Consider the following 26,454-nt stretch of genomic DNA (forward strand, 5'->3'; position numbering starts at 1 on the left):
CTACGATGAGCTTGAACTCAAGTTGATCAAAAGGCAAATCAACCTCTGCAGTCAGGACACATCACTCTGCTGATGGATCACCCTCATCACCCTGCTGTAAACCCCTGCCCAGCTTGCCACATGGATACACCACGAGAGGAGCCACTTGCTGAGAAGTCACACACGGAAACAATGGTTTCTCCTTAGGGACTGTGCACTGCAGGCCCCACCATGCAAAGACATGGCCTGATTTGGGATGAACTTAAAACAATGAGGAAGATACAGCATATTCTTCCAAGAGTTCACAGTACCCTGCTGTTTCACTTAGATGTGATGAAGAGTCCTATTCCAGGAGGGATGCTCAAGCACAAAAATGTCTTTGGTGTGTGATTGAAACCAATGTTCTCCACCGCCTCCTGCCTGGGAGACTGGATTGCAGTATGCTTCTGCAGAAGACCAAGGGAGGATGGGACAGCTTTTAGCCGCTGTCTTCCCCTGTTTACTGAACAGCTCTGTAAAGTAGGATTTTATGCAATTCACTGGGACAGACAGGAAAGGCATCTCCATACTGTAACAGCTTCAGGAAGGATCCTTGTACCTGCTGGTGACACCAGCCAAAGGGGAACAATACCCAGGCACACTTCAGGCCAATCTTTACCCAGCAATTACTTTGTACATCACTTGCATGAAAACTAACCACTGCACTGAAACGATTTCTCTGCTGTCAGAGGAGCATAGGTCAGTGTTTGCTACATAACAGAAAAAAAAGTTTCATTCAAGTACTTATCTTCATTTTTCCTTGATTATTCAAAACATTACAAAAGACAACCATTACAAAAAGAATCTCAAAGGATAACTGCGTTTCTTTACAACAACAAAACACAAGTCAGTAGTTCGGGTAATTTGGGAATTAAGTGTTTTTACTTTCAACTTCCTGTGTTTCAGAAACTATGAAACAAATCCTAAAAATCTTCCATATTTGATCTACTAGTTTATGTTTCCAAATACTGGGGTACTGTGACAATCACTTCTAAGATGAAGAGTGTACACTTAGCAAGGCATATTTTTTAAAACCCTTAGGGTTTTTTGTATTATGACACTTCCAGAGAGAAGTAAAGATGAAAACTGAATAAAACAGGAAATGCTTTAACTACAAAAGTAAGAGTTAAAACTCCTCATGTTCAAGTGCTGCATTTGTTCTGAGAGGTCAGTTTTCTGTGCTCTTCTTTATTTAAGTATTAAGTTTATTCAAAGCTGAATGCAATAATAAAGCTACCTCAGACATTTTCAAAACGTAATCTTGTACTTACCTGTTTTGGCTGTTCTATGATTTGAAGATAAGGTCCATCTGCTAACATAAAATAAAGAAATAAAAGTATTAATAGAAACTCTATTTCTATTACTATAATTAATAGATCAGTTGTAGGGGTAAGATTATGTTCTTGAATGACTTGAGATAAATTTTTTGAAAGCATCTAAATCTCTTCAGAACTTAAATTTCAATAAATTATTTAATCACTTGGCAGTCTGTCATTCCCAACTAAAGACCAGTGGAATAAGAATAGGAAGATTTAGTCAAAAAAGTTAATTTTAGCTCAGAGAGCCTAAATGGGCAACTGATCACTCAGTTAAAACTTGCAATGGTGAATAAGAACAGGATCTTCCCCTTGCCACTGACAGCAGTCTGGTTTCTTGAGCTAAGGTTAACTTTTGTATTTAAACCCCTTGGGCTCTAGAGACTATACTACCAGCTTTTGGCCCTAGGGCTTCCTACGGAATAGGTGCTTTTGAAAGTCAAGGAACAGCCAATGGGAAGCTCTGAGGCATGGGAATACAGAAGGAATTCAAGCTGTCTCAACATGCCCCAACAGTCAGAACTGCTTTCAAAAAAATTCTGGAATTGAGAAGACTAAACAATTTACATTCTTTTAGTAATTGCAGGTACATTTTTAAATACAGTGTTCTGCTGAGCATCTAAAAACACTGAATACACTCAATTTGACTACAAATACAGACTCTATATTGATCCATCTTGAGCGTGGTGCCAATACATAGGATTATGTTCTACTAAAATTCTATTTGTATCTTTCAAAGAAGGCTTCATTAAACAACTTTCAGTCTTGTACAGTGGCTAACTTCCTATTATAAACCTCAGGCAAAATTCACCAGTTTATATAGCTTTTGAGTAGGCCCTAAATCCAATGAGAATTGGATTAATTGCTTAATCCAAAGTTAAGCATTCATCACCTGATCAAAGCTTAGCTCTAACTCTGATAATTTAGATTATTTGCATTAAAAAGGAAAGCTCTCTGGGTGGATGGCTGTGAAATACCTCTTAAAATGCAAGCCACTCTCAAAATGACCGTTCCAAGAGCTATGATTTCTTCCCCCTCTCCTCCTAAGCAGTCAAGATGATTTGTATTTCAATGCTAAAAGATCAGCTGCTTTTAAAGTAGACCCCAAATGACAGCTTCACTGAGAATACCTACATAATATTTTCCCATCCATATTCCTGCTGGAATTCTGTAACATCACTTCTACTCCATTACAGGTATTAATGCTAAGGAATCAAGCACAGGTCTTTACTGAACAAGTTTCTCTCAACATGGAAGTTTAATAAATACACAATAGATTAAATTAGAATTCTGCTGCTGCAGTTAGCTGACTCAGAAACTGAACTAACTTCATCTTGAAGTTATATTGCAAATGTCAGTCACAGCAATTTCACATTTAAAGATAAATTATTTCCCAAGTCCATCAATTGTACTTTAAAAATAAGTGCTACTTGAACTCATGAAAAATGATTGCCTCAAGACCACATCATCTTGCATTACAAAGCAGGAAAACCAGTTTGGATTTCAGAAACTTTAAAAGATGTAGAGTAAAATTTAGCTTTGGCCTTGTGTTTCAGTTTTTGTCTGTAACAGAGTCAAGATGAGGTGAGTTGAGTTAAAGCAATACATCAGCACTTAAATTCAAGACCTCTCTTCACAGACCTCTAATCCTCCTCATGCTTTAGGCACCTGAAAATTTATACTTTAACAATCCAGAAGCCATGTGTTTTCTGGGCATTGGCAGAAATAATGCACCTGAAATAATACAACAGTGTGTAATTCAACTTTCAACCAAGCCTCCAGGGCATGATTTACCAAACAACTTTCTTTGGCTCTTCTCCTCTTAGGAATTAATTTTCAAGACATGTGTGTTGGGTTAGCATAAAATACTACTGCTTTCTCTCAAACATTAGCCAGAAAAGGAAGCATTCTCATCCAATGGCTAAATGGTTGGAAAAGTTCCCCAGGACACATCAGACCCAAGTTCCAGCTTTTCCCCAGCATAAGGAAATTCAAACTCCTAAGAGAAGAATAGATATGCACTGAAAAACTAAAGGAAAATGCTTCATACCACTGAAATGGTTTGACCTTACATGGCACTTGTGAAAACTCAGGAAAATTAAAAACTTAGGACTGTGGTTATTCTGACCTCTTGGAAAAAAAGTTTCTAAAAAGCATACAAATATGCTGATAAAAAAATCAAAATGTTTTATACATCATCACTAGTAAAGTGCAGAAAAGATGAAGTGTAAAAGTACAAAGCTAAATTAAGTATCTGTTATCATTAACCCACATTATACAAATCATATAGCAATGTATTTAGAACTGTTTTTTGAGGTCTTATTTTAACCTTTGGGTTCCGTGACTAAAGATTTTCTTTTTTTTCTTTAACAGTGACTGACTAAGTAATTCTCTGGTACAGCATCTGAACCAGACCAAAATAACAGTACAGAGAAGGGCATTCTAAGGCAAAGCACATAATAATATCTGAAATGCTACTTAAAAATAAACCAGCAATGTTCAAGAAAACATCCAGACATAAATGGCATATTATTTTGATTATAAAAAGGATTTTACTTGGTGAAAGATCTCATATAGCTGTTTTTACTGAACTCTAAATACTTCCCAGAGGCACATTACACAGCCTAACATTGGCTATGTGTGGTTCATTCTTTCTCTTATCCTTTCCCATGGGGAAAACACATTTAGTGTTTTGCACGCGGAAGTTTTTAATATTTTGTTTCTATTAGTAGGCATGTCTTTGTCTAAGCAGACAAAGAGCAGGAACCTGTGGATGAACACCTTGTAAGAGGAACTAACAATAACGAGATTTGTGATGATCCTTTGTTCCTACCTGGAAGGTGCTTGCTTCAAGTTCTCGTTTAAGGAGGAACCCCTTTCTGAATGCTAAACAGCCACAAGAAGGACTTAATGCATAACTTATGTTCTACTTTTGCCTGCAGAGAGCCTGGAGGACACAGTCATGGAGCTGCCTCTACACAGGCATGGCTCTCATGGTGCCAAGAGCCAGGTTTTGACAGGAGCACTCCTCACGCTTTGCCTGGCACTGCTACAGCTGGGAGGCCAAGAACTGCAACTACAACATGCGATCCTCCAGCCTGGAGGGGCTTTGATGCAGACTGCCACATCCTGGCCATGCTTCAGGGCTTCTTTTTCTGTCTTCTCGCCTCGGTTGCCACAGACTGACTCGCATCCCACTCCAGTCTGAGTCACAGTCCCACTTCCCCACGTCTTCTTCAACTGCCAAGTTTCTTCATTTTCCTTCCTGCCTGAGTCAGAGGCCCTCCTGCCCCTTGACACTCCTATAACTTGCATTCTTTCTTCCTCTTGACAGGCCTCACCCTACACACACACTTCCAAGGAGCACCCATCTTAGGCTCTCCCTTGACTCCTTCTTCCCACCATAGCAAAGTCAAGGAAAAACAGGTTGCCAGGCTTGCAGGGATATCCCTGCAAACCTGGCAACCCAGCTCTTCAATGTTCAAAGCATGATGTTTAAAGCAAATGGCACATGAGACTTTGTTTAACTTCTTCCCTTGGTTCACTCTTCCAAACAAGAGCACAGAAGATCTAAAAAGAACACCAGAAACTGTATGCAAGTCTGCCCAGGCTCCCAAGATTTAGGGCCACTGCTGTGGAACAAGGAAAATTAACACTCATCTCATTTTTGGTGGTGGTCAGGTTTTCTTGAACCTCTAACATTGTCTCTCTCTGAAGAAATACGAAAAAAAAAATAAATAAGTGCCTTCTTTTTCCCTCTAGAACCTTCTAATTTTTCACAGCAAGTGTCACACAGGGTTGGACAGAGGAGGTTAAAGAAACAGCAGAAAATTAATTTTCACAGCCTCCAGGCAATACTGTTCAGCTCCTGACGGCTCTGCTTCAACGTCAAAGTTTTAAAAAACACCACCTTAATGCCAAGAGCTAGTAAGGCCAGAGCCTCTCAAAGCCAAAACAACTACGCAGCTCCAAAACCCACCTCTAACTGGGGCACATTGCATGGTTGTAGATGGCTTTGGATCATCATGAGGGAGTACAAAACGTCCAAAATTACAAAGTGTTTAGCTCAGAGCTCTGCCCATTTCCTCTCCAACGTAGGCCATCACTTTGTTTCTCCACTACATAGTGGACATCCCACTGATGTGCACCTGCTTTTACTCTGCCTAAATACATGCTGTGGGTAATGCTCCCTCCATCCCCAGTGCCACTAAGGATCAGTACCTAACCTGCCTAATCAAAGGCAGCATCCTTCCCAGCAAGCCAGAGAAGAGGTTGACTTCATGAGGTACTGCCTTTTCTGCTGGTAAAATTTGAACCATGTAACTACAACAGCTTTACAGCCAAAGTAAGAAAAAAGCCTAATTTTTATTTAAAACAGACATATGAGAGAGAAAAAGATGCACGCAAGGACACTTGAGCAGTGGCAATGATGTTGAGAAAATACATGTCCCAACGTCTCAAACATTTTCTACTGTTACTGTAAAGATTAATGTAACAGCAGAACATCTATCACCAGAAAGTCCCCAAATTCCCCACCTACTTGTTGATTCAGCCACGCTGGCACAACATGGCAATCCATGGTTACACATTAAACCTGTCTGCCAATGTAACAGGTCTGACACTGTGCATTTATGGATGCACAGACTGAAAGATGCATGCACTGCAGCCAGATCATGAGGAACAATTAATGTCTTTCGTTCTTTCTGCCTTAATCATCCATCTGTCCTTGAGAAAAATCCTTTTATTTCACTCTCTGCATATCTCAGCTGAAAATACTTCTGGAAAATCCCACATGACTTTTTTAATTGACCTTGCTGTGTAGAAAGAAATCATTAGTCCCTGCTTGAAAACCACTAAAGTAGAATATAAAAATTATTATATTATCTTATAACTGAAGAGCCAGTCCATACTAACAATGCACTATATTTTCAATAAGGGGAGCAAGTAAGCATTATTGGGATACTGTTTAAGAAACAAACCAACTGTGGCATCATCAGATGCTGCTGAAATGATCAACCTTTTCTGAAAATTTTTGATTAACTTTTTGTTTGCAATAACCTGAAATCCACGATCCTTTATTGAATCCCATTTTGTGCACAGTGAACTTGTCACTTATAGTGCAGCAGTTGACAAGAGCAGTGGAACTTATGAAAAAAAGGCTTTTTTCAAAGCAATTTTGCAAATTAGCCCAGTAAGAGTTTTCTGTGGCTGCAGCACTCAGTGAATCCTTGACTCCCTGACATGGTTTTGAAAGCAGCTGTTTTCTACTTTAGATGAGACATAGCTATCTGAAAATTAGTTTTATATATCTGAATAATTTGTATGGAATGAGCCTGGCATGAAGAATACAGAGTAAGCTTAAAAGGTACACATAAAAGAGCTCATTACGGGGAAATTTCAATAACCTTATTTCTTCAACAAAAACTGGGAAAAAAACCCCCTTGGTCTACAATGATCAAGACCTTTAATCCTACACAGATGAATCTTACTGAATAATTTTATCTGCCTTAATAAAAATATGCTGTAAACAAATGATTGCAACACTAATTTGTCGAATGTTTTTCCATATTTGTCAAGAGCTTTGCTCATGAGAACATTTTATCTTGAAACAAAATTATCTGTACCATGTGTTTTTTGATGCTTTCTTGCTACTACTCATTTAAGAAAACAAGGAAACACTGAAACAGTAAGCCTGCTTTAATTTTTATTCTATAAGCAGCATTTACTGTTACTTTAGGGTGGAATTTTACTTATGAAGGAAAACGTTAAATGCTGATTTCATTTTACCCTTAACACCTTCACTGCTGTGAAAGTGTATCAAATATTGGAAGCAGAAGTGGTTTGCACTTTCAACCAAAGAAAGTGATTTGCAATACCTAAGATACCAGCTACATCCTGATACAACGGAGTCAAACAGATAACAAGAGAAAGCTGGCATGGTGAAAGAGCTGTATCGGAGCTATATTTTGAGAAAAAATTCCCATGTTGAAATAAAATTTTATTTCCTTCTTCCTTTTGTATCAGCTGTTCTAATAGACTAAGCAGGAGAAAAGAATATTAGAAGTAGTATTTATAAATGCAAAAAGTAGTATTTATAAAAATATTTAATAAGCAGAACCAAGGTTGATCAAGCAGCTGATACTGACTGAGCTATACAAGACTTGTACTTGTTCTTACTGCTCTGGAAGCATACTGTAAGAACTGCTTATCAGACCTTTGCAGAGAACTATTTGCTTATTTTCAGTGGTTGCAAAATTTGTCTGTGCTTTCAAATTAGTGTTATTGTTCAGGAAATTGTCAGGTGCTTCTAATACCACATTTCCACTTCACAGGAAACAGAGAAGACAGCCAGAAGAAAAAACACATTTGAATGGTACAGGAAGTCAATATTCTCTACATTTTATTACTAAAAAACAAGCACCTTAAGAACTACTTCAACAAATGCAACAGCATTCAAAAGGAAAACAAGCACATGTTGCAGTCTGCAAACTGGCAATAGAAACACATTAACTCTCTGAAGGTTCAAATTCAGAAAAAAAACCTCAACAAAGTAATTTATAAAATCGGGTCACTCAAAGCTTTTTGGCCACTGTCCTTGTTTCACCTGGGAAACTGCTGAAACTTTCAGTTTCTGTACAAGCCACAACAAAATCCAATTTGCCTCACTGCTGAAAGTTTCATGAGGGGAAGAAAGATGCAAAAAGGCGCAATAAAAAAATCTAGTTGACTACTTTGCAATCTACTATTATGACACACAAGTTGATAAACAACAACGGGCTCTGAAAAGAACTTCTCAGAAGAAAACAGGAAGAATCAGCAGGACAATAGCACCATCAAATACTAAGGGTTCCTACCTGTTCGTAGTGGTAAGTCTGAAGTGATGTAATTTGTACTATTAAATAAAGCATTCATTCCCATGAACTGATCCACTGCAAACATCTATATTGAAAGAAAATACTCTTCATTATTACATATACACATAGTTGCATAAAACATCTATCAGCACAGAACTTCAAAGTTCTCTGCAAATATTGAGACTGCAAACACCTTGTTGAAGTACATAAACATTTTATAGTTATTTTATTTTTGCTGGCAACAGCACTGCAAGCAGAGCTGACAGCACCGACCCAAGTTTCACCAGAATCAGGAGACCGCATCAACCTCAGCGCAGTTTCTAAACACCCATTTTGCTTACATGCACTAACAACTATAAATTCTAAAGAGCTTATACAGTAAATTCTGAAAATCTGCCCCTAGATGTCTTGCCCAAGGCCTTGCTAAGAACCTGCGAGTTTTCATTTCCACTTCTCTGATTAAACCCCACCAGACTACATTCCTTATGTAAATACATTTACAAGCTCTAATGCAAGAAAACAGTACATCCAGGTTAAAGTTTAATTTTATTTTTTTTTTAAACACTGACATGCTTTAACTTACTCTAACTGTTGTCAGGTACAAATCTATCTTCTTCCAAGGTGGAGCAAGCATAAAGGAGAAAATAGTTGCCTTTTGAAAATTAAGGTGAGTAGGAACGATCTGTTCTTCATTTAAACTTTTCACCCAAGCACCCTTCTCACAGTTCAAGTAATTTATGAAATGATCTAAGAAGATCAGAAAGACCTCCTGAAGAGCTAGGCTTATGGATCTGGGCAAGTGAAGGAACATCTTAGTCATCACTGTCAATGCAATCACACTAATGTACACGAAAGGGTCGTCTAGGACATAAGGGGCTTTATTTTCAGAAAGACTCCAATGTCCACCACAGAAGAAATTTCAGAGCCGGTGTCACAGGCATGCAGAGCATAAAAATAAGTATTTTTTTCAAATGCTTAATTCAGCAGGCCTACCTTTCTTCTCATATTAGCCATTTGACCAGTGGCAAGGCACTTTACAGGTCACATAAAAACCAGCTTAGGGAAAAACAGCCCTGATTTCTGCCAATGCAGAATTATTTTCTACGTCCCTATTAAGTCTAGGAAATTACAGGAAAATGTGAGAGAAGGCCTAAACAGACAGCTAGGAGAGAATACAGGGACACTGAAAACACAGAAATTCACTTACTTGGGGATCAGATACTCCCATAATATAGGAATCTTCAGCTGCCATTTTAAGTCCTGAAACACAAAAACATGATTAGAACCCCCATTTTTTTTCCACTGTAGAGCAATAGAGAAGCCTGGAAAACAAAAGCCCAGTCTCTGACACTTTTTATTTTACTCAGAACATTAATGATTTCTAAAATACTTCTAAAATTCCTCAGAATCTGGAAGGGGCAATGTAAGGACAAGATAGGCTACAGCTAAGATTCTGCATTGCTTATTGCCAAGAACCTAAAAATTACAGTCAAAGAAGTCAAAATTTCTTAAAATCAGGAATTGTTTCTGTCATTGCTCTCACTATTCTGCCATTAGACTTTAGGCAAAATCATTACCATAGAAATAGCAAAACTCCTCATTTCTATCCAATAAAAAGAACATCATGAACATTCATGAATGAACCCTAACAGCTTTCTTATGAAGCAATACTAAATGCAAAAAAGATGCCCAAGAACAAACAGACAGTATTTAAAAAGTAAATAAACCCAGGAATCAATTATTGACCAATTTTGGACACCTTTATTTCCAGAGGTCCACAAGTGCTTAGCACACACAACAACTCTGTGCTCAAAATTACAATTATGGATGCACAGCATCCATCACAACTCTTTCTCACAGGTCTACATGTAAATGCTGGAAACTGGAAAAGTTTAGCTTGGCTTAGTTTTACTGGGACCAGTAATGGGCCAGTAGCAGAACCTGTGAATTTTCTGAAGAATTTATTAGAAGATGTTAGCAGTAGTGTTATTAGTGTTATTTTCTTTCATGTACATGTTACTAAAATAACTAAACTTCACCTATGCTGAACTCACTAAATAAAGCTCTCCAAGGGACTATCTGAAAATAACAATAGGACTATTTCGAGAGACTCATGTCTGCATTCAACAGACACTAAATAAGGTTAATAACTATCAGAACAAAGAAACAGGTCACTGTCCCTCATATTCCACCACACAGTGAATGTGAGCCACCTTTTCCAGAAAAGAGAACTATGAAAACCTACTGCAGTATCAAAGAGAGGTACAAGAGATCAGTCAGTCATTAAAGGAAAACTGAGTCACCATGTACCTTCTACAGGAACTAGAAAGGCAATTATCAAAAGGAAAATTGGAATACTTGGGTACTTCACCTTGATGGAGGCTCAACTCTGCTTGTTCATCCCCAAAGACAATACAGTCACCCATTCCCCACAAAACAGAAAATGTAAATTTAAAAGCAAAGAAATAAGAAAGACTTAATACCACAGATGACTTCAATGAAAAATACGTTTATGTGGATACAACTATTTTTTAACCTAGGAAATAAAAGCACCCATTGGACTGTAAATCTATTTTAGAAACATTTAGTGGGCACTATTTATTTATAGCATTTGTGCAAATATCAAATAACTGGTCATAAGATTTCAGCCAAAAATTAATAACATATACAACCAGCAGTCAATGTCACCAATGCTGTACTTCATCACCTAATACAACAAGATTTCAACAAGATGAAAAACACCAGTCAATCACACTATGCCATAGACACATTCTGCAAAGTATTATTTTCATCAACCATTTGCCATTGTTATTATTCATCTTTATGGAAAAAGTCAACATACAAGGCATGATGAAACCTTCAAGATACAATAAAATCTACTAAGATGTTTTTATTTGACTTCTGTTCCATGGAAAAAATAAAAATAACATTATCAACAACTGACAAGTTACTTAAATCACTGAAATAACTTGTAACATTTTTTGTCAAACACTTCCTATTGAAAGGTGAAGATATTACAAAAAAAAATTCCAAAAACCTCAGCAGACAGCTATTTTTTTACAAAGTGTCAGAAAATACCCACCCTCTTGTTACACCCTAATTAGGTAACTGTGAGTGCAAATGCCACGTTTCTTCTGCATAAATAGAATAAAAACTGGTCCTAAAAGTCTTGTTTTGTGATATCTCATATTTAAACACTAACAATTTCACAAGTCACATATGCAAAATTGTGTTCCAAAATCCTGACATTTACAGTTGACATGGTCAACATGCTCGTTCAGAAAAATAAAATATTCTGAGGAGCCAACATGAATGGCATCTGCCCACTCGCCTGTTTGCTCAACTTTGCCAAACTTTCAAACAAAGCATCTCACAGCTTCTTCTGTAAGCCACAGGATAAACTTAATAGTATGTTCTATTTTCTTTGCCCTGTTTTAGTTCTTCAGACTGACCCCTCTCCCTCCAGCAGAACTCTGGGGGTGAAAGGCAGTGTCCTCACAGCTGCCACACACTTCCTGGTCACATCTACAATACATGACTTTCCAACAAAGTGCAGAAATAGAGCCGATGCATCACTTCTGAAAACTTTTCATTTAAAGTATTTTGATGTAAAAATTAGAACCAATATAGAAAAAAATAAACCTCCTACGTCCATCTGAATCAGTCCTCCAGTTTCAAATCTTGAAAAGAGCAATTTATGGCTTTTTGGCTGATGCAGTGAACAATGTCATGACACAAAAACTGCAGCCTTTAAACATGTTCCCCCTGCAGTGCTGCGTTCAGCTCTGGGCTCCACAGCACAAGGAGCACATGGACCTGCTGGAGTAAGTCCAGAGCAGGCCATGAAGATGCTCAGAGGGCTGGAGCACTTCTCTGCAGACAGGCTGGGAGAGCTGGGGCTGTTCAGCCTGGAGAAGAAAAGGCTTCAGGGAAACCTTAAAGCACCTTCCAGTACCTGAAGAGAGCCTCCAGGAAAGCTGGAGAGGGACTTTTCACAAGGACGTGCAGGGACAGGATGAGGGGGAATGACTCTAAACTGACAGAGGGTGCGTTTAGGTCAGATATAAGGAAGAAATCCTTCACTGTGAGGGTGGCAAGGTGCTGAACAGGCTGTCCAGAGAAGCTGGGGCTGCCTTGTGCCTGGAAGTTCAAGGTCAGGTTGGATGTGGTTTTGGACAATCTGGACTACTAATTCCATTGGTAGTGGAAAGTGTCTCCACCCAGGGTATGTAGGGAGGTTGGGACTAGATGATCTCTGAGGTTCCTTCCAACCCAAACTACTCCAATATTCTATGAACATTACACTTGGAAGCAGCAAGGTAACTACCCACATACCACCCAGTCAGCTGCAGGTAGCAATGAAGGTAATGAATGTCTAAGCAGGAATTAAACACAATCTCTCTCACATCCTAAGTGCAGATGCCTCTTACTTGAGATCTTTCGTGTTCAGGTCAGCTGCAGTGCTTGGGGGAGAGGTTAAAGACATTCTCTCTGGCCAGAATGTTAAGCCAGTTTATTATAAACAGATTATAATTTAGATGTGTAAACATACCTTTGTGTATGTAAACTCACACTTAATTGCCTTATCAGGGCCTAGACAAAGATTAACCCAGCTGCTTAAAATAATCCCCTGAATGACTGAAAACAGTCCCAGTTTCACTATGTTTTTCCCCTCCAAAGCCAAACAGAAAGCAAAAATGTTCTGGGAGCCCTACCTTCAAATAACAATTCGTTTCTTTAGGACTTACTAAGTTAACAAATTCCTACACTTTCTCTTACATGAAAATTGATGCAAATCCACAGAGTCAGCAACATGATTAAAACCCTAAAAAGACATGGGAAAATAGACCCTAACACTAACTGTGTGACCTTTAATTGGCCTTTTCCCTTACTGCTCCAGTTTCTAAGCACCTTTCCCATTCACATGAGATAGAAAGTTCAGCATCTCCCTCAGGTAGCTTTGTTCATTCTCCCATTACATGAGCCGCATTGAGGGTCAGAGATTGCCACCTCTCGCATTTGAAGGTGACGGGACTAAAATTGTTTTGTGGAAGTTCATGTTATGATAGATACCTGCTTCCTGCATAAGCTCCAATTCCCACAAATCGTACTGCAAACTAAAATCTACAATAAAAAGATACCCCAACACCTGCAGACCACAATCAACCACAGCAGTCTCCACCCTGGAGACTGTCTGAAGTTTTTCAGATAATTGGGCACAGGAAGCTTGCCTTTTCAATTCACAGTATTTATTTGTAAGTGTGAAAATTCAAAGGTCAGTGAAGAAACTTCATTTAGCTCCTAGTGCAAGAGGAAAACATAAAATCCAGCTGAACTTGCCCAAACCCACACAACTGCACCTTCTGAGTGTGTGTGATGTGTGTGCATATGCATACATATTACTTTCTCCTCACAGCAGGTCAATTGCCATTGTGAAAAAGGCTTAAATTGGGAGAAAAAGAGAAAAAACAAAAACCTAAGAAGCCACATGTACACATCTCCATATATAGGAGATGACTGTGTTGCATCAAACAACCAAGCAAACCTGACAGCAGGTACTTTGCACCACTGCTCCTCCTTAATAATCAAATGATACAAGAAACAAGCAACACAGCTGGAATAACATGATTTATTGTATTCTGAATATTTGTTCTAAAGCTTCAAAAGGCACAGCCATTTAAAATGAAAACAACATAATTAATGTAGGAATGCTGCAATCCACAAACAAGAATTCTCATTTCTCTTTATCTCAATAATTTCATTTCAGAGCTCTTCTTCATTATTCTTCCACATCCACTGTGTTTACCTTTCAAAAAAGCAAGATAACTTTCACTACCCAACTGTTTTCAGCCCTCCCCTGATTTTTTCAAGGGTACACAGATCCTTCCCTTATCTTCAACTTTCCAGCCAGAATTTTAATCATGAGGTAAACTCTTCTTGTCTTTGAAACCAGTATCCAATCCAATCCCTCCAAATTTGGAATGGGACTTCTCCCTGCTACCTTTCTACGGACAAACGTGATCTTTATCACCCAGTTCATTGCACTTGAGAACTGAAATTAGTGAGATGGATGTTGTTCCATAGTGAGATGTATGTTGTTCCATGTGGAAATTTATTTCAACCATCTCTTACTTCATGAGATGTTTCACATCAGCCTGTTCACACCTTTTAAGGCTGGGATTCAGAAAATAAGCCTCTCAATGGGAAACTCAACTACTACACTTCAGCTGACTTGATAAACAGAGAACAATTCTTCCTGAAAGTTTTCTAGCAGGGGACTTTCTCTCTAACTTGGCTTTCACTGGAATTTACCTGTTAAAAATAAACTTCTTTAACAGGACACTGAATGAAGGCAATTCAATTCAATGTGGTTATGTTTTCAGCCTGTTTATTTTGCTAACTAAATAAAGAAGAATAAGGATAAAAATGAAGCAAGTCTGTTTCATATATCATATTTATACTACATCAGGGCTATAAAGCGTGGCAGATGACCTCATTACAGAGAGCTATATTTTTAGGAACAGCACCAAATTTTCAGAATTTCTGTAGCAGCTATGAAGCACTGAGGTACAAACAGTAACTGCTGTACTGTTCAGATAGGTCAATGTGTTTTACCTGCTGTTGCTTCCTCAACTTTAGGTGGCAACTATTCATCCTTGAGCCTGAGTCTTCCACCCTTTGCAAAACATAATCTGTGTCTGTACAGGGACAATTGTTTCAGAGATTTGCATTTCCCAAACAGAGATGCCGGGAAAGGTATTGTGCAATGGAGTCTTTGGGCTGCTGGGTCAGGGCTGGCAGCAGGACAAGAACTGCTGCGATGGTTTTGGCTGGAGGCCAGAACAGAGATACTGATCCCAGCTGTTCAGTCTCAACCCTTCACCACTGCAGTCCCTTCAAAGTCAGGCTGCTGCCCGCCCCTTCCAATGCACAGCCTTTTCACCTTGCTTCTGGCCACCTCTCGACTTCAACCAGCACTTCATTTCCCCTGGAACCCAGGTACTCTGCCCAGAGTGCCAGAAGTACAGCTCCAGAGCACAAACCTTTTAATTCAAAGTAAGAGATGATAAACAGCTAATGTATTCTGTAATATACAAAGTAAATAGAACTCAAATATTAAGGGAACATCATGCATACTTTCACCCACAATATTGGCATAGATGTCTTGAGGACAAATAGAAAAGAAAAACATCAAGAAGTGATTGTTAACTCACTCATGTTGACACAAAGCCCCATCAACTATGTTATTTTGAAGGAATTTTAACTCCATTTTAAGAGAAATAGATTTCATATTTGCCTTTAAATGTTGAAATGTTTACTATTTCTTCTCCCAGCTATAACTTCAATACCTGGGGCTGTAGGGAGCTGTTTTAAGGAAACAACACTCAATTTCCGAAAAAGCAGCATATAAGGAAGTTGTATTTTTCACATTCCTTCTGGCACTTCAAAGATGTGTAATCTCTCAATAAAGATTTGAGTGCAATTTCTCAGTAATCAAGTGTGAAAAGGTTTGTGCGGAGAGACATTTTGATCAAAGATTCTAATGTCCTCCACGGAGTTTTTGTCATCCGCACACCGTTGCAGCTGCAATAACTCTACATAGCCCTAAATGACTAGGAAAACTGCTTGTTTTCCTAATATAACAACCCAAATTGTCTCCTCTTGTGACTAATTAAGCCTTCTTATTATTTCCTGTTGGGTGGGACCTGACAGTTGTGTTTATGTATTTTTAAAATTTCAAAATTGCTAAAGTTAAGATTTTCCAGTATTTTCAGTCATGAGCAGATGCATTACTTGACTACAGCATAAAAACTACAGAATATTTAGGAACTTAAATCAATCACAAGTACTTGAGATTTCACAAGTGTGGTGCTCTAAATCACAATTGTTGGCTGCATAATTATTTGATGAACTCTAGAACCAAATTTATTACAGCAGGGAACTAAATCTGAGGGGGAAAAAAAAATAAATCATAGCATAAGAAAATTTCCTTGGCAAAGGGTAACTGGACTACCTAAAAGATGTTCTATTAACTATGTTTGCAAACAGAATTTTTTGTTTTATTCCTTTCCCAAGTATCAAAGTAGTAAACTAATATGTCAAGAGGAAATACTAAAATGCCATAAACATATAAACTGTTTTTCCACGATATTGTTGGAATAAAGAATGTTTTTGTTAAAACACATTCAAAGCAACTTAAACCAAAGGAATAAACAGTATTCAAATATATGGCAAACATATTCTGGTACACGTATAATGCTAAGTAGATGTAAAAATACTGAGGTTCAACACAGAAAAACAGCTGTAGTAACTACAGTGTATTTTAGCCATGTGGGATGCTAATGTTACTTGAACTAACCTGAATATGATGTTAAAATGCTGTTACTTTTTCCTCCAGATTAAGATGAGTCACTGAATGTTCTTCACAAATAGCTCTAGTTCATACAAAAGCTGTTCATTGAAGTCAAATTTTAACTGAAGAAGCCACACACACCCATTTCATAAGCCAGAAGTGCAATGAATCATTAATATTAGACTGCAAAGTTTGTTTTGTTTTGTTTTTGGCAGGGGCAAAGGGGGCACAGGAAGAACAGTGTTTCTGAGAAGTCAAGTAACACATAACCCCCAGACTGCAGAAGTTCAGTTCACACAAGGTCTGCTGTATCACCAGGTACAGTCACACAGGCTCTGGGCTCCTCCTAAAGACACAGTCCCTCACTACAGGAACAGAAAATACCAAGGGCTGTTACCACTGCAATCATAAAGCTGAGCTAAGGCATTCTCAGTGTCCTTTTGCTCCTAAGCAGCCACTGAAATTGTACCATGACAGAAACAAACACTTAAATAGCACCAGTAAGAGGAACCAAACAGGTAGAGCTGAGTCCAGTACCATCACAGCTATAGCCAATTTTCAAATCTACAGCTGTGAAGTGGCTAACTAAGGTTTAATTTTATGCTTGTTCCAAAGAAACTGTAAAGCTCCTTCAGTCTCAGCGTTGTACAGTAACCTATGGCACAACAAAACTCGCTTGGACTAAATCAACAAGACCAGAAAACCCACCTGCTTCCTCTGTTTACACTTTATTTGTGTGCTAAAAGCTGTCCGTGTTTAGGCGGATGGAAACATGATCTCTAGAAGAAACAAAAAAATAAGGCCAAACCCAAGCAAAAAAACCCCAAACAAACCCAAACCCCACAGCTCAGATTGAGTTTGCTCGTGACCAAGTTTGCTTGGAGGGCACAAAGAAGCAAGGGGGTATTTCAGTTTAGTATTTTAAATGAAGGAAAAAAAAGTGTATCTATCTGTCACTGCTTTTCAAAAGAACACTGAAGTTGAAAGAGGGAAATAATGCTTGGAGTAGCAGCAGTGGTGTCCTCCCCACACATGATCTGTCAGCTCCACCTAAATGCTAAACAAAGGATTTTACCTTGAGACTATAATAACTTGAAACATCTTCTAAGGCCTTACTTTTGAAACTGTCAACAGTACTTCATCAAAATACAAGTTTAAATGAAAACACTGAAGGAGATTCACCGAATGATTTCTATGCTCAAAGTTAGATGCAAACTTAGAGCCTGACTGACCTAAGGGCACAGTTAACGACAACCATAATTATGATCTTATCAACATAGAACTTCATAAAACGTTCACAGCTTATTTAAAGGACATCAAATTACAACTTCCACTTCTAAAATGCCTGTTAGAGCTAAAAATGACCAAACCCAGGAATTGCTTTTATCTTTACCTGCCTGAAACATTCATTATCTTCTCTTCATTTTATAACAGCTGTGCTACTTTGTCAGAGAACCAAAGTAAAGCTATCAGCATGTTGAAAAAAAGGATTTTAAACTAATTGTAGAGTTTTCATTAGTTGCTTACATAAATGAGTAACAATTTTCTTTATGACTGATACTTTTGAACTTAAGAGTTGGCAAACACAGCACTGAAAGGTGAAAGTATTTTAGCAAGTACAAGTTTGAAGCAATCTGTGAAAACACAGGAGAATTAATCAGCATCTCTCAAGACCACAGGTGAATTTTCTCAACACAAGCTATATCAGAAAGCCAACTGTAAATTAATTAAAGATACATTGTCTTTCACTGTATCTTTGCAACTTCAAAAATGAACATCTATTTTGCATTACTAGCACTTTCGATAGTAAAGAAGACTCAGAGGCCTTCAAACCTAATTCCTGTCCTTCCAGAGACAGCAATCTGCACAATAATATGAATTCCTAGCTGAACAGATTTCTGGAATTTGCATGTATTCATGAGAAAGTGGCATGGGAAGGTTTTGGAAAAGGCAACAATGAAAAAGAAACTCAAAAATCTATTAATTAATAGATTAATAATTCATTATCTATTAATTCATAATCAATAGACGAATCTGTAGATATCTAATTATTGAAGTCATGTAATGCCACCTCAAGGAAACAAATTAAATTAAATTTATTGACTTTCTAGAAGTAAAATTTTGAAGTAAACTTACATTTATTGCTGAAATTAATTTTCAAAAGTAAAATACATAGTAACAGAGAACCAACCAGAACTGCTATTTTTCAACAAATGAAGCAGGAAATTTTCAAATGTGCACATAAATGGAACACCACTGTCTGCTTTCCACCCTGTCTCCCTCTTCCAAGACAGCCCTTTTCTCTATCCCAGTACTTTTATCCAGCAAACTTCTCTGATTTCAAAATAAATACAACAAAAACATCAACAAGGTGTTGCTGGAACAAAGAGAGTACAGATAGGAAATTTATCTGCTACAACACAATGCAAAGTGATATAAAGCTGTTTTACAACAGTTGTCTGTTTTACAACCTTAATTCTAAATGTATTCATTTCTTCTGTGAGAAAATAACTACATTTTTTGATGACTCTACCACTGACTGACAGTTCTTTCCTTATAAAGTGGACAAAGGGTGGAGAGAAAAAAAAGATTTTTTCCCTTCTGTTTAGTACTTCAAATAAAACTCTTTAACAGAGATTTCAGCACTGAGATTCCCTGAACTCTCCCCACTCTGTGGTACATCCTGACAATAGTATTTCAGCATAGCTGTTAGTTAAATTCTCAGGGCAGGGAAAATGACAAAACAGAGCATCTGCTTCTGGATGGTTACAGGCTGCTTTTTTCTCTTTCATTTTTCTCATGAGCTGTAGTAATTTCTGTAGATTACAAAACATTGCAGACAGGATGCTCTCTTAGAATGACGTCTTGGTTAACGCTTTCCTAGAACAGGCAGCTAATTCTTTCGTGAAAGCACACAAATACTTTGACTGAAATATTATTTCAAAAGTTGATACTACAGAGTACGTAGCTGAGAGACTCCAGAGGTCAATAAAATCGAAGTGCTCTATTTTCAGCCCTGTTCTGTGAGTTTGACAATGCTGCTGGTAGCACCCTGCAGCATGTAAGGCACAAGGCGACAGAGCAAAGAATTCATCCACTTTTCTCTGTGAACCAAGTGAGGATTTCTGAAGCAGAAAATATAGTCAGCACTTCAAACCCATTAAAAAACATAATTATAACAACAATCTGTATTTCCTTTAAAATGTTATTTTTAAGCAAATATTTTGAGCATTTTAAGACAGGAAGTTGAATGCAGCAGATGATCCCTTGCCTCCAAATGCTCACAGGCACTCAGATTTACTTACTTGAATGAAAATACACAGCAGTACACATGCGATGATAATGGCTCAAGAGCACATAGCTCATGTCACAGAAACAATACTCCGATTCACATTCACGTGAAGTAAGTCAGTAGCACTTCTTCACCGAAGTTACCATCAAAGCAGAACGCACCAACAGATTAAGAAAATAATTGTGATGATGAGAAGTTCGATACTCTTGGGTTTCAAGGCCAAATGCAACCGAGCAACCAGTGCAGTAATACTCTTCGCGACGAGAACTTTTCTGTTTCATCACTTACAACTAAATTACCTTTAAAAACCTCACTACTTCGTGCCTTCCAATACAGTCTGCGGCACTCTCGGGCTGCAGCCAGGACGAGGACACCCAGAGCTGCCAGCATCAGCCCACGTTTTCCTGGCGACCACCTGCACTCCCGAGCCCGGCCGGCGGCTGTGCCCCGGCCGTGTTTCTCTCAGGGCGTGTGTCACCTTCGAAACCAAAAGCGACAAAAGCAGCGCCTCCTTTGCCTACGAGCACCCGCTATGCGAGCGGCAGAAGCCGGACTTGCAAATTTTTTTCTCTTTGCTGTTCACTTTGCTGTCACGGGCGCCCCTTCCCTGGCTGGGAAGAGCCCTGTAACACAGCAGCAGCAGCAGCAGCAAAGCCGTCCCCGGCATCCCGCCCGCTCCCCCGGCTGGCTGCGGGCGAATCCCACGGCAATCCCTCCCGGCGCTCCAGCGGGAGCTCCGCGCCCGGGCCGAGCTCACAGGCGCGGGGCTGGAGCCGGGCACAGCCTCCCTCGGCAAACCTGCGGGGCTCCGGGGGCTGCGGGGCTCCGGGGGCTGCCCCGGCCCGGCCCAGCCAAATCCCCGCTCCCGCGGGACTCAGGGAGCGCCGCGGTGAGGACACCGAGGCAGGGGAGGAAGAAGGCAGCGAGCGGCGGGCCAGGGGCCGCCTGAGGCTCACCGGGGCAGAGCTGGCGGCGCCTCCTCCTCCTCGTCGCGCTGTGCCGCCGGCGGTCCCTCAGCGCCGCGCCATGTACCCCGGCGTGCCGGCTCCGCTCGGACTTTCCCCCTCCTTGCCGCCCCACCGGCGAGGGCACTCGCCCGGCACCGGCCCGCGCAGCCTCCGCCCCTGCCCCCGGCCCGCCGCACTTCCTGGCTGGAAATTCCCGCTGACGCTCCGGCAGCGCGGAGCGCCGCGCGGGCGGGGCCGGGCCGGAGGAGGAGGCGCGGCCGCGGCGCCCCGGGCGCGCTCCCGCGGGGGCGGCGGGGAAAGGGCCGGGGAGCGCCTGCCACCGAGCCACCCGCTGGCCACCAAATCCCTCAGCCGGGGACAGGCCCTCCCGGCCGGCTGAAACGCGGGTCCTTTCATCCCGGGGCAGTCAAGAATAATCCTGCCCTTGTCTACGTTCCTTGGCCCACGGCGACGCCTCTGTGGAGACGGGCCCGACCCGGTGGCTGCCGAGGTTTATTTTGACCTCTAAATAAAGAGTTTGGAAGGGGAGAGAGACTGCGTAGAGTGAATTTAAACCCCCTCGTGCAGTGCCTGGCTGCTGGCTGGCTTTCCCAGGCCCTTCAATGAGGCAGGGTTACCCACTGATCACAGCCCCATGCCTGAAAACATCTCTGAGCAGGGAGTACAGGCTGCACAGCGCCGTTCTGTAGGGATTTACACCGTTTCTGACAGAGCAGGCTCCCAGGCAACTGAACTTCTGTTAAACAGTGCAAAAGCATCAATAATACGCTTCTTAATACCAGAATCCAGGTTTGCAACACAAAAACCAAGTCTCCCAGACACATTTAACCAAGGCTGAAGCGAGTCACTAGTGCCACGTTTAATTGGCACAAATGCTATGTAAAACAAGTTCAAGTATCTTTGTGCTGAACCTTAAAGGTCTGGTTTGCTAAGGGCGAAGAGTGCCTCAAATGAGCATCCAGCCTAGCTCACTGAATGTGTGTTTACACACAAAGTCAGCAGCACACCTCCTGGGAATTTTGTTGTGCTAAGGACACATGACGTGGGGCTTCATGAATGAGACTAAGAAAAATCATAATTTAAAAGAAGGATTTAAAAACCCCCAAACATATAAAGGAACCACGGTGTATGACTGTTGCTTTTTTTTTTCTGTTGAAGCAAGGAATTGTAACCTAGAGCAAAAATATGTTCAAAAGGCATAGAGTCAAATCATAAGCCACCTGTTGACTGCAACAAATGAAAGGGGTATTTTTATCAGTAAAAGGAGTAGATTCAGATGTTACATTTCATGCCACATCTCTGGGTTGGAACAGAGAGAAACTATTTAAAATGAGTGCAGAAGAGAGCTTGGAAATGCAAAGGATTTTCTCTGCTTTCTTGAGAACTGAAATTTCCTACATGTTACACATGTATATGTATGAAGAGAGAGTAATTTCCTTTTTTTGGATTGCCACTCATGCTCTGTGATGCAATTCTAAAAATGCACTCCCCCATCCTCTTCTCAGTACAAACTGGGAGTTGAGAATGACTCAGCATTTCCAAGTAAAACATGTTTTCCTCATTATATGGGGATATTCCCGGACATTCAAGACCCAATATTATTTTTTTTTAAATAGAAGAAAATACACTGAATGAATAGGAGAAGTGAGGAAAGAATTGTGTCCCAAAGCCCTTGAAGGAGGAAGTCTAGATGGATTTTAAATACAAAGAAGTTTCAAAATGAGATTAATTTGAAAGGAAAGGTGCCATGTCACAGCTAATCAAAGGTGTGCTCACAGGGCAAAACCTGTATGAACAAGTACCAGGAAATCAGACGCGGTGGATAAATTCCAAAACTTAAGGAGATTTACCTGGTGGATTTATTTTAAAAGGACACATACTCAAGTATACAGGCTTAGCTTTCCCTGTGAAATCTTAAGCAGCTCCCACAAAGATCTAGGTTTTACAATAAAATCTTCTTCTCAATTATATTTAAAGCATAAATTTGCCTTTTCTAGAGCTTAATACTATAACTGAAATGTTATTTCTACTGAAAACCCACAGTGGTGCCAGGCCATAATTTTACACTTTGATAAAATTATCTTCACAGGACACTCTAGATAAATGAACTGCTTTATAGCACAGGATTCCCATTTGAAGAGGCAAATAATCCCGTTCCAACCACTGAGGAAATCAGGCAGATAATACAGGCTTAGTGGTTTGCAGTGTTGAAGTGCTGCCTATTTCCTGAATAACACTGGTTTCCACTGTTACCATCAAGTTACTTCAGTGCCTGGACAATATCAGCCCAGAGATGGAGAGCAGGTGATCAGACCTGAACCCAAAGGAGCAAACGCCTGCTGCTGAGCTGAGGGGAGCATTGTGGAATGGTTGTAGTCGGGTCTCTGGTAGCTGGGCAGGTAAACTGAAGGAAAGGCTTTCTAGCTGTACGCTTAACCAGGCTGTTCCACCTCAGTCAGGTGGGGTACATTTAAGTTTCCTGATATGCGGGTGCAATTTAGAAGCTGAGCCTGTTTTCTGCTAGGTTTGCTCTGAGAATACAGATGCTTTTCATTTTCTTTTCTATTTTCTTTTAAATCCTGTAATTAATGATAGATTAACATGTAAGACAAGCAGAGATTTTTTTAAATAACAATCTTTAATTGATATGCCTGGATTGGAAAAAATCATGAAAGTTTTTTACATTATTTTTCTTCTGTTTCTGAGGTATGTATTAGAACCAGGATAGGTTCTTTTCATCCCTTTTGATGTAGTAGGTTTGATGCTGAAGCAGGAAAAGATAAGGGAAAGTGTCTTAGGTTGCAATGCAAGATGTAACCAAAAGTTTGTATACCATACATATATTTTACCAGCTGTTAAAACCAAGTGGGGCACTGTTCTTTATCTCTTCCATGACCCATCCTCCCTCCAGGGGAAGATCTTCTGTTAATGCTCCATTGAGTCTCACTGCATGACTGATAAAATTACATCATCCCATTGGGAGCTGCTCCACCCAGGGGGAGGAGCCAAGCATTCCTACCTGGATATAATCTGAGACTTGGAACACCACAGGCAGCCTTTCTCCACTGGATTCCCAGAGAAAAGACTGGACCCGTCTACACCACCATTGGACCTTCAGAGGAAAACTGATCATTGCTTCAACAGAACCACGTCTGTCACTCCAGGAGGACTGCAGCCACCATTTAATCAGACTGCTACCAACACCCTGACCTGACTCTGTTAGCAGGTTTCTTTGTACTACTGCGTTTTTATCTTAATCTTCCTAGTAAAGAACTGTTATTTCTACTCCCATATCTTTGCCTGAGAACCCCTTCATTTGAAAATTATAATAACTCGGAGGGGGTTTACGTTTTCCATTTCAATGAAGGCTCCTGCCTTCCTTAGCAGACACCAGTCTTTCAAACCAAGACAGAAAGTCTAAAATAGCTACTGAGAGACTCTTCCTTTTAAAGCTTTCAACTGCCCATCTTAATTTAACTACAATGCCATATTATCCAAATCTATTTCTGGTCAATCCATTATTTCTTTCTCATCCAGATAATCCAGAAGTTGTAACTTAAAAACTGATTTGCGTGTGGTCATCTTAACACCCTCCAGTCTCATAGAGGTTGTCAGTGTTTAGACAATACTTGCTGTTGTCATTGCCATTGTCTCCTAAACCTTGAATCCACTGGTAACACAGGAAGATAATATGTTAAAAAAAAAAAAAAAAAAAGTGGTATTTTTAAGATGGTGTCATCATTATGGGAATATGTATGAAGCCCTAATGAAGTTGACAATAGAGACTGTATTTTTAAAAACTTTCTAAATAGCCAAAGTACATGTGCAGAGCCAACCATTTTAACTGCAGCTAGCAGGGTATAGAGTTCAACCACGCTGCTGAATCCCCAGGTTGCAGAATTCACAAGAAGTACTTTCTGTCATCTCTGTCATTTTTGGTGGAGGATGAACTGGCCTCAATTAAACATTTATTTCATCAGACTTAGATGGACACAGCAACACCCTGCAAAGCTGCAAACAGTCTGGTGTCTTCTGTAGTTATACAGGTCGCATCCCAAATGCACCTCTTGTTTGCTTCCTCCAGAGTCAAATCAGACATGGGATCTCATGTTACCTCTACTGTGGCTCAGGCATGTAACTTTGCTGAAAGACTGAATTTTTTGTGTTTTGGGTAAGAGTACCAGAGCTGAAGCAGGAATTTTCAGTAGTGAATAACTGTTGGGGGTGGGTTAAAGGGAGTTAATTTAGTAGACTTAAATAAGAGAACTACATGATGTGTGTAATTAATAGAGAAAGGAGAACCTTTAGAGAGACCTAGAAGTAAACCAGAAAGGGAACACTGCCCAACATCTACTTATAGCTGTGATATGATATAGTGTATCGCTTCCTAAAAGACATTGAAAGAACCAACCAGAGACGGCAATTTGATGTGTATCATTTTTGGATGCTACGTAATTTTTGGAATACACAGCTGAACTCCCTTCAGTTTGTCTGTGTAATGCTAGGCCTTCTTCCTTCTTTTTTTTTACACTGGCAGATAGTAAGGAGAGTTTCAAAGCAAACCTCACACAAAAATGGTTTATAGATTCTCTGTGAACTTGCTGCAAAGTAGCTGATCTCAGTGGAGCTACCCAGACCACTGTGAGAAGTTGTGAGCTGACCAGCTTCTCAGAGCCTTGAAGCTGCTTGATAGAACATACATTCTGTTCCAAAAGTGTTGCCTAGGCTGGTCCTACTTAGCAGCCCAGGTTTAGTGGCTGAGCAGTGTAACACTGTACAACAGTACGTGTGTGTATGGACAGAATAGAAATGGTTGTGTTTGTAGAAACTATGTAGAGAACCATTAGTGAAGCACTGTAGCAGTGTGGAGTTTGGGCAACTTAGAGCCCAAAGCAAACTGCTCCAGCAAGTGGTGCTACAGTCAAGAGTTGTGATGGCTGGCAATAAATCTAGTGAACTACCAGTCAGTTCTCCAGAATCTGGGCCTAATTCAGATTGTGAGTGATTCACTCGTCTGTCACTTGGCTATATAGCACCTTGATTAGCCACTGAAGCTAAAGGGATGGGTTTTTGCCATTTGAGTTCAGAGGCAGCAGGTTCTTACGAGGCTGCTGCATTCACCCCCTTTTCTTCCCACCTCCCCATGTTATGTTTAATATCCTGCGCCATAGTCAGTATTTAGTAGATGACTTCTCTTCATAGTATTTTGCATATCTGAACGATATGTACTTTTAACTTCTATCTGATTACATCCATCAGAACCCAGTTCAGGGACCCAGTTGTTTTCCCAAGGGACATATGTTCTTTCCATTACATAACTATGGCTTTAGAGCCTCAGCAATGTTTCACCCAGTTAGCTAATGCAAACAAAAGCAGCTGTTTGCTGTCTTTGTCACCTTCTTTTGTCCCTTTCATTAAATACATGCTCCGTTCAATTTATGAGGTCATTTTGGGTCAGGTGTACTGAGTAGGACCAATGCTAACACATTATAGAAGGTGAAATTTAGCTAACTTGATTTATATTGCTGCTGTTTTATTGCTGCAGCTCAAGGAAAATTCCAGATAGCTAAGCAGTGTACAAATATATAAGGAAGAGATTTCTTCTGCCACAGAAATTTGAAGATCTAAATATATAATGGGAAATAGATTATGG

At 39.9% G+C, this 26,454-nt stretch overlaps 1 protein-coding gene across 4 annotated transcripts in view; it reads right to left on the reverse strand.

The window, feature by feature from the left end:
• NFKB1 (nuclear factor kappa B subunit 1) overlaps nt 1-21,036 on the reverse strand; it is a 57,707-nt gene extending 36,671 nt beyond the window's left edge. Inside the window, exons 1-4 of one of the 4 annotated variants that reach the window (XM_086888343.1) lie at nt 20,790-21,036; nt 9,396-9,448; nt 8,189-8,273; nt 1,290-1,330 (exon numbers count right to left, since the gene is read on the reverse strand). In XM_086888343.1, coding sequence (XP_086744469.1) covers nt 1,290-1,330; nt 8,189-8,273; nt 9,396-9,440 — 171 coding nt within the window. In that variant the 5' untranslated portion in view covers nt 9,441-9,448; nt 20,790-21,036. The remainder of the gene's footprint in view (nt 1-1,289; nt 1,331-8,188; nt 8,274-9,395; nt 9,449-20,789) is intronic. The other 3 variants (XM_086888345.1, XM_086888344.1, XM_086888346.1) reach the window with 3 other exon arrangements.
• Between the last annotated feature and the right edge of the window lie 5,418 nt (nt 21,037-26,454).

This window comes from Cyanistes caeruleus, chromosome 5 (genome assembly GCF_971803275.1).
Source record: "Cyanistes caeruleus chromosome 5, bCyaCae1.hap1.1, whole genome shotgun sequence".
Lineage (NCBI taxonomy): Eukaryota > Metazoa > Chordata > Aves > Passeriformes > Paridae > Cyanistes > Cyanistes caeruleus.